The sequence below is a fragment of the Mus pahari genome, chromosome 5 (genome assembly GCF_900095145.1).
Source record: "Mus pahari chromosome 5, PAHARI_EIJ_v1.1, whole genome shotgun sequence".
Classification (NCBI taxonomy): Eukaryota; Metazoa; Chordata; class Mammalia; order Rodentia; family Muridae; genus Mus; species Mus pahari.
Window position 1 is genome coordinate 165,141,620 of NC_034594.1, and position 9,410 is coordinate 165,151,029.

The 9,410-nt window shown below is 44.8% G+C and overlaps 1 protein-coding gene across 2 annotated transcripts in view; it reads left to right on the top strand.

The window, feature by feature from the left end:
- The window catches only part of Lamb3 (laminin subunit beta 3), a 42,732-nt gene that overhangs the window by 1,278 nt on the left and 32,044 nt on the right, over positions 1-9,410 (top strand). For both annotated transcript variants that reach the window (XM_021198681.1, XM_021198682.1), the window contains exons 2-3: positions 341-400; positions 1,242-1,396. In XM_021198681.1, coding sequence (XP_021054340.1) covers positions 373-400; positions 1,242-1,396 — 183 coding nt within the window. In that variant the 5' untranslated portion in view covers positions 341-372. The remainder of the gene's footprint in view (positions 1-340; positions 401-1,241; positions 1,397-9,410) is intronic.

Below are 9,410 nucleotides of genomic sequence, written 5' to 3' on the forward strand. Positions count from 1 at the left end.
CTCTCTCTCTCTCTCTCTCTCTCTCTCTCTCTCTCTCTCTCTCTCTCTCTCTCGGCAGAAACAAAGCCTTAGACCTCCCTTTAGCTATCTGCTGCAATGGGATGTCCTCCCTCCTCCTGCACAGTCCCCATGTTTCCACACATTTCAGAAGAGGAAGCTGATCCTGGGATTTCCCCAGGGCTCCCTCCCAGGTTCTTGCCATTGGCTAGAAATGTGCCCACTGCTCAAAAGTGTCTTTGTGAAGATGCAGGATAAGGACTTGGTGAGGACAGTGATCTAGCACAATGAAGAAAGGGTGGGGAGGAGGCTTGACCATCCAGGGTGCTTTGCCTTGTTCTAGGTGAGCTCTCTGAGGACCTGCACTGGCTCAGGATGACAGCACTTTTCCTCCTGTGGTTTGGTAAGCATCCCGTCCCTCCTCCCATCTCCTCTGAATCTCTCAGAAGGCTGCCTGGGTCTTCTTGTCCTCACCCAAGGGTGATGTGTGGTTTCCTGAGTCCCCATCTCTCACCCTCAAGCTTTCCCCAGAGCCTTTGTTCTCCTAGAACTCATGGCTGCCTGCTTTCAGATAATGGCTCAGTCGGTCAGCTGTGCAGACAAAGTGGAAATGATGTACTTTCTCCATGTTCCACCAATGGCTCAGCCAACAGCCTCATCCAGGCACTACACAGGCCCCAACAGTTGACACAGAGTTTACATGGCTCAGTGTATGTCTCCAGATTGATTCTAAAGCCACATGTAGATGGCACCGGTCATGTGTTAAGGACCACTGCTGGTTACTGAAATTTCTCCCCCTTTTCTTTTTTACTAAAAATATAGTGTGAACATTTCATACATGTATATGGTCTCATGTAACCCAGGCTGGCCTTGCATTCCTTATGTAGCTGAGGATAACCTTGAATTCTTGATCTTATTGCTTCTGGCTCCTCAGTTCTGGGATTATAGGTGTACATTACCATAAGCACCATACTTGGTTACACATTACTGAGCACTGAACCCAGGACTTGATGCACTCTGTTAGCTGTGTTGCAATCCCCAGCTCTCCCCTCCTTTTGAAGTTTGGGTCATAGGAAATGAAACCAGCTCCTTTACCTCCCTGAGTCAGGACAGTAGTCATCACATTGACACCAGTGAAGAAAGGACCCAGTTTTGTTGATGTCATCTCCTAAGGAGACAATATTGGAGTAACCAGCTGGAATTTCATCTTCTGGGCACACTTCAATATTCCTCTGTAATTTCAGTCTTGCCTGGCCTCCTGTGTGCCCAGCAAGCCTGCTCCCGAGGTGCCTGTTATCCACCTGTTGGGGACTTGCTCATTGGAAGGACTCAGCTTCTTCGAGCCTCATCTACCTGTGGATTGACCAAACCTGAGACTTATTGCACCCAATATGGACAGGTATGTCCTCCTTCTAAGGCCTCCAAGACAGGAAGAAGGTGAGACAGAATGGGGATACTGGATAAAGTGTAGAAGGCTCAGGTCAAGGGCTCTGCTCTGGAAGAGAGCAGAAGAATTAAGTCCACAACCATGCTTGTAAGAAATTTAGAACTATACAGAATTAACAGGACCTCTTAGCTCTGAGGGTAAAGTTAACATCGTTGCAGAGTCTGGGCCAGAGTGAATGCTGGCCTCTCCAGTTTTAGCAATGGGAAATGGTAACAACTTCCCAGTTATATAGAGTCTAATGTAACCTCTCTGGTAAAGCACAGGAGCTGTAGAGAATGATCCAAAGTATGTCACAATCCCCCTGTTGCTGCTATCTCTGGGCCAGTGTGAGTCGGGTAACAAGCTAGAGTAGATTTGTATCCTTTTCTGTGTAAAGGGGTCATGTATCTGTCTGCCCTGGTGGTTCATATTCACCAGCTTGGTAAATGAAAAGCATTATTGATCATTTAATAAATGAAAAAAGGGTAGAGAGTCAGCGATAATGGAAAAAGAAGCTGAGTAAACCCACATCACACCGCTCTAAGTGCGCCTGATAACGTCAGCTGTCAGGTAATCAGCTTGTTCTTTTCCTTCAAGCATCCTTATTTAATAATATACATACTTGTTATTAGAGTAGATTAATTTTGTAAGTCAGGAGGTTCTTCATGACATTCTATATATTCTGTAGTGGTTAGTTTCAAAAGTCAATTTGCAACAATCTAGAATCACTGGGGAAAGAGCCTAACAGGGAGAACTAAGTAGATCACATTGGCCCGTGGGCATGTCTGCAGGGGACTGTCTTGATTATTAGCTGGTGTAGGAAGACGTATCTCATTGTTGGTGGTGTCATTCACTCTCTGGGCAAGGCCCTGAATTACATGAGAGCAGAAGAAGCTGGCTGGGTGCTAAGCCAGCTATAGGCAGTGTGGGAGCTTTCGTTAGTCTCTGCTCTTGACTGAGGGAGTCATGTGATTAGTTGTGTGTGTTTCTGCCTTGTCTTCCCTGACATGGCAGATGGTAGCCTGCGATTGAAAGCCAAGCCCTTTCCTCTCCTGCGGTGCTATTTGCTAGGCATTTTGTCACAGCAACCCAGATAAAAGGAGAGCATAGGGATGTATAATATGTTTTGATCTCATTCACTTTCTCCAGCAATCTTTCTTTTGTATTTTATTTTTTAACATTTCAGACAGGTGTATACTGCATCTCTGGTGTATGTCCTGCTGTCCCTTCTTTCCACACTCCCTCACATTTGTCCCTGTTCTCCCCCTGAATAACTTCACTTCTGACTTAATTTCATATATATACATGTGGTTGTATATAAAATTTAGGAACCACAAATGATAGAAAACATTTGATACTGATCTTTTCAAGACTGGCTTAGATCACTTGATCTATCTCCAATTGCATCCATTTTCCCTCAAATGATGCAATTTCATTATTTTTTTATAGTTAAAAAAAAAAGCCACATTTTCCTTGTATATTCTTCTCTATTGCTGAACACCCAAGTTGACTCTACAACTTAGCTGCAGTGAACACTGATGGCCAGGTGTCTTAGTTAGAGTTTTACTGCTGTGAACAGACACCATGACCAAGGCAACTCTTATAAGACCAACATTGGGGTTGGCTTATAGGTTCAGAGGTTCAGTTCATTATCATCAAGGCAGGAGCATGGCAACATCCAAGCAGTCATGGTGCAGGCAGAGCTGAGAGTTCTACATCATCTTCTGAAGGCTGCTAGTGGAAGACTGACTTCCAGACAGCTAGGGTGAGGGTCTTAACTCCATGCCCACAGTGACACATCTATTTCAATAGGGCCACGCCTCCTAATAATGCCACTCCCTGGGTCAAGCATATACCAACTATCACACCAGTTGTCTCTGATTGGTTGGTTTGTGTCCTTTGGGCAAACACCCAGACATTGTGTAGCTGGGCCATATGGAGGATGTATGTTAGGTCTTTGAGCAGCCTACATGCTGACTTCTGTAGTGCTGGAGACTAGTTTGCTAGTCCCACCAGTAGTGTGCTAAAGGTCTCCTTTTTGTCCATATTCTCACTGGCATTTGTTGTTTGAATTCATCTTTTATTTAAAATTCATACAATATATTTTGGTCATGTTCTTTCCACTCCAGATCCCACCTCTCTTCTCAGCTTCATATTTTCTATCTCCTTAAAAAAAAACTTAAAGCCTAAACAAAACAATAACAAAAATCATACAAAAACACAGAGTTGGGTTGGGTTGGCCAATTACTTCTGAACATAAGGTTTGCCCTGCAGATTGGTTAATAGACCCAATGTCAGTGTCACACTGTTGAAGAAAATTGATTTTTCCTCTCCCAGCATCTATCAATCGCAAATAACTTCTTGGTTAGTGTGTGACTGTGTGTTTTTCCCTTTGCCACACTGGGATTTTCTCCAGCTTGAGCCTGTGCAGCTTGTGTGCACACTGTCACAGTCCCTGTGAGTTCATATGTGCAGCTTGTGTGCACGCTGTTATAGTTCCCGTGAGTTCATATGTGCAGCTTGTGTGCACACTGTTATAGTTCCTGTGAGTTCATATGTGCAGCTTGTGTGCACGCTGTCACAGTTTCAGTGAGTTCATACGTACATCAAGCTTTTTGTATCTAGAAAATGCCATTTCCTAGAAGTTCTTCACCTCTCTGGCTCTTACAACTTTTCTGCTTCCTCTTCTGCATAGATCCCTGAGCCTTCAGAAGAATGGTGTGTTAGAAGCACCTCATTCAGCCCTAAGCACTCCAAAGTCCCCTATTCTCTGCACATCGTCCAGTTGTGGGTCTCTGTGTTAATTGCCATGTACTTCAGGAAGAAGCTTCTCTGGTGAGGGTGGAGCTATGCAGTGATCTATACATCACTGGGAGTCACTTATTGCTATTTCCTTTAGCAGAATAATAGTTTTACCCTAAGGCTCATGACCTATATAGTCTCAGGCTCTTGGTCACTTTAGTGGTGTCCTATATGAGCTCTATCTCATGGGATGGGCCTTAAATCAAACGAGAACCTTGGCTACTCTCATTAACAGTGTGCCCCTACTGCACAGGTGGGCATGTCTTACAGGTGGGTTGCTACTGTAGCTCACAAGGCTTGTAGCCTTGTACTTTTCTGCTCTGGTAATGTGTATAGTACATTTATAACTATGAATGTCAGTATGCATGAAGCTTCCAGTTGAGTACCAGCTCAATTTCTCTATGTTTGATAACAAATTTGTGGTATCGTCAGCAGTAGGGTCTGACTGTCAGGAAGTGAAGGGTAATCAATAGCATTAGATTGATTCGTGAGGGGCTGTCTACAGGGCCCCTTAGGCCAACAACATAAAAAGATGTAACCCATTCCTGTATTGGGCACTTTATTTGGAAGCATATGATGCCTACATCTCACTACAGAGGTATTCACTCATCCATGTTCACTGCTGCTCTACTGATAAGAGCTAGAATTGGAAACAACATAGTTTACATCAAATGATGAATAAAGAAAGTGTGATACATTTACACAATGAAATATTAGTCATCTGTTAAGAAAAAAGTAAAACGTGAATGTAAATGGATGGATCTAGAAACAATTATCCTGAGTGAGGAAACCCATACCCAGAAAGACAAACACTGCATGTTTGTCTCTTTTATACGTGGATGTTAGCTTTTAACCTTTAGACATGTGTGTTTCATTTAGAATATCCACAGAAGTTAGGTAGGTAGTAAGAGATAAAGGGAGAGGATAGGATCCTTCCAAGGGAGGGTCAATAGAATACAGTGTTATGGAGAGATAAAGGAAAAACTAGAACAGGAGGATTAAATGAGGAGGGCGAGGGGGCAGGTAAAGGAGGGAACATGGAGAAGGATGACTAACTCTGAAGGCTTTCTGAAAAGCCATGTGGAAATCCACAGCTGTAGGAGCTTCCTAAAATAGATACATATATAAAAGAGTTTAATGAGGTTATCTATAATGGAGGAGGTAACACCCCGACTAGACATCAGCATATGTTGTTTATACTCTTAGCAACCATGGTTCTCCTGGGACAGATGTGGTTGGAAGGCATCTTTGATTTGCATTTCTCTGACAGCTAAGGAGACTGATTGACTGTTTGTGTTTATTTGCTATTTATGTTCCAACTTTTGAGAACTGTCTCTTATTAGCCCATTTATTGATATTATTGTTTGAATTTTTGTTGTTTAGTTGAGTTCTTGGTATATTATAGCTATTAACCCTCTGTTGGATGTGTAGGTAGAAAAGATTTTTTTCTTCCTCTGTAGACTAGCTCTTCCTTTAATCATTTCCTTTGCTGTACAGAAGCTATTTAATTTCTTAAGGTCTTATTTCTTGATCCTTGACTACAATTCTTTAGGAACTGGAGTCCTATTCAGGAAGTCCTTGCTCATGCCCACAGCTTCAAGTGTTCCTCCTTAAGTTTTGGGTCTTGTACCAATGTCTTTGATCCACATGGAGCTGATTTTTGCTATGTCTGAGAGATGGGGGATCTGGGTTCATTCTCATACATGTGGACAGCCAATTTGTTTAGCTCCATTTGCTAAAAGATGCAGTCTTTTCTACACTATGTATCTTTTTGGAGATTTGTCAAAAGTCAGGTGACTGGCTATGTGGGTTTGTATCTGGATCATGCGCTCTGTTGATCTGCTTTTGGACCAATGCAATGCCGTTTCTGTTCTTGCAGCTCTGTAGTATAACTTGAGATGAGGAATGTACCACTTGTGGTACTGTTCGTATTGGATGGGGTACTTTGCCTCTCTAAGGTCTTTTGTGCTTCCATATGAATTGTAATGTTGACTTTTCTATTTCTGTGAGAAGTGGCACTAGAATTTTGATGATGCATTGGATCTGTAGGTTGATTTTACTAAGGCAGTCATTCTTCTGAATTAACTCTTCTGACCCATGACAGTGAGGTCAATTTAAAGTTTGCCTTGTGCAGGCTTTTTTGCTTCTTTGGTTAGATTTATTGCAAGGTATTTAAAAGTAGCTTGGCCTTTCTAAGGGTTGTGATATTCTCCCACAATGCCTCTGAACCTTTTCTTTAGGAGCTTTAGATTTCTTTTCTTATCCCTCAACAAGTTGGGGGCTTTTTTTTTTTTCTCCTTTATGTTTGCATGTGTTGAAAATTTTCTGACTCCTTGTCTCCCTTCCAGTTGCCTGACTGTCTTATTTGTCTTGTGTGTGTGTGTGTGTGTGTGTGTGTGTGTGTGTGAAGGATTGAACCATGTACAAGTTAGCGAACACTCTTCTACTGGACTACATCCTTAGCTCTAGTTTAACTCTTTGTTCGTTTTTTGGAGACAAAGTCTCACTATGTAGCTCTGGCTGATCTACAACCCACTAGGTAGACCTGGCTGGCCTCAAAAGTACAGAAATCACCTGCTTCTGCCTTCCAAGTGTTAGGATTGAAGGTGTGTGTCATCATGTCTAGCTTCACTTCAACTCTGTATACCAAGGCTGAGTCTCCCCAAGTTGCCCAAACTGGCCTCAAACAATACAATGCCCTGTTCTCAGCCTCCTGAGTAGCAGGGTCCTTAGCCACTTTACTGCCTTCAAAGTAGACTTGTGCAAGAGAGTGGCAAGGAAAGCCTGTCAGGAGTGACTACAGCCTCTAACAGCAAAGGGAAGGAGGAAGAGAAGTGGATGGTTGCCTTTGACCCTGATGAAGGAGCAAGGGTTTTTGTGGATACATTTTTCCAGGCTGCCCTGCCCTGAGGGTATTTGAAGTGCTCTTGCCTTGTTATCCATCCAGGCCCTGGCATTCTTGTGGATATTTTTAATCATAGAAGGAACCAAGTAAGGACTTCGGAGATGTCTGGCGAAGATAGATATGGTGTTTCCATTGTCACCCACTTGGATATGGAAGCTTGCTTGACCAGATTGGGTAACAGACTACCCCCAGTAGCTCAGGCAGCAGGGGACCCTGCAGTGCTAAGCTTTCTAGGCAGTAGAGAGAATTCAGATGCCCACCTACAGACCTCCCCCAAATCATGTGTCACTAAGCCTAGGCCTGATTTTCAGAGGGAGACTTCTGCCTTCTTCTTGAGACTGACTGGCCTCAGAAGATGGAACAGAGGACCCCATGCTGGAAGATATCCTCACACAGCCTCTGAGGAGAGTCTTTTCCCTACTTGGCCTGGACATCTGGCTTCTCCCTAGTCTGCCCTCTGCCTCTTTCAGCTAGAGCTCCTAGGAACTGGCCTCTTGTCCTGCTTATAAGCAGCCTCCTGAGAGCAAAGTAGGGTGCTTGCAAAAGAGAAGTCTAGACTGTTGCAACCCTGGGGATGGGTAAATACTAGCTATTTTCTACTGTGAAAGCTAAGAAGTTTGGCTCGTTCTTTTTCTATGGGAGAAATAAATCCAGGAAGCCTTTTGCAGAGTAGAGAATGGGAGACCTTGTGGGTGATGTAGAGTTCCAGGTCTCCTGGCAGCTGCAGTGTGACCTTGGGCAAGAAAATGGTCTCACTCTCTCATCAGTATAGGACAGAGTGTTCTGCAGGGTGAGCTGGGGGCAGACAATACCATCTCTCCTGTGCCTCCCGCCCTCTGCCTTGTTTCTCTCTTTTCCTTCTCCCTGTGTTTTCGCAAAACCTGTGATTTTTCAGTGATGAAGACACACAACACAGACACACAGACAGACACAAACACACACATTCTCTCAAGGTTCAGTGCCTCCCTCTCAGTCCCATGTTGGTTGCATTGATAGCTCAGAGCCTACTCTCAGTCACACATTGAGTAGACACAAGCCCTTCTCTGTGGGACAATGTGTGAAAGGCATCACACCAAGGATCTTATATAAACATGCAAATGATTATCATAGCACCTTGTTATCCCCATGAGCTATGAGAGGGTTTGGACTCTGGATGGGAATGAGGAAATGTTGAGTTTCCTGAGTGGTTATGCAGGGGGCGTAGGGGATGGGTACTAGGCTATTAACATCTCACCCCCTTCTCTGCTTTCCCTGCGTATCCCAGGAGTTGAGGCTTCTCTTCTGTCTATGTAGGGGTCACAGTGGTGGCCTCTTGAGGTGGAATGAAGGCCAGTGTAGAGGGACTTGTGACCTCAGACATCTCTGTCTCCCTTCACCCAACCCCTTCTCAGCTGGACGAGGATGGCAGACAGTTGCAGGCATGCTGGGATTCTGCCCAGTTCCAAAAGTGTCCCTTCCAGCTTCTGGCCTCAGGAAGTGACTCCTCTGCAAGCCTGTCTGCACGTTCCTTCTCCAGCCCCGTCCTGCCTCCGTGGCTGGCTGGACGCTGTGGGCCTCCAGTGCTGGGTTCTTTGGATTTCAACTGCATGTTGCAACCCTTGCAATGGACATTGGGCATAGCTATCTTTGCCCAGTTGCACTTCCCCACACTTTGGCTTTCTGGGCCAGCATGCCTTCATGGCCCATTAATGGTCTGATCCTGAGTGTGGGCTACACTCGACCAGAACTGTACTGCAGTTTCCTAGCTCTAGACACTGTACCCCATGCTTTCTTCCTTCTAGCTCCTGTGTCTTCTGTGCAGGATCATTGTAGAGACATTCCCTTAGTCCCAAGACCTGGATAAAATAATATGAGGCACTCTCCCACCCAGATGCACCTCTGCCCTACTCCTAGCCATAGATGAGAGGGAGCAATGGTAGCACCCAGTTCAGGGGACAATTGTGAGGACTATGCGGTAGACTATCCAGAATGACCTGCAGATGTCTATTCTCCTTCAGCTTGCTCCTCCTTCCTCCCATCTCCCTTCCCTACTCTTTCCATCCCCTTTCCCTTTTTCCTTCCCTTCTTGTGTCCTGGGGGATGTATCCACTCACAGAGGCAGCTCTACCCACAGATCTCCTGAGCTCATCTTCCTTGTCAGGCCACTCACACACCCTATAGAAGCCAAACCACCCTGATTCTATCTTCCCTGCTTCCTAAGGACCACTGCTGCCAGCCTGATACCCTCCTTGTGTGTGTGTGTGTGTGTGTGTGTGTGTGTGTGTGTGTGTGTGTGTGTGT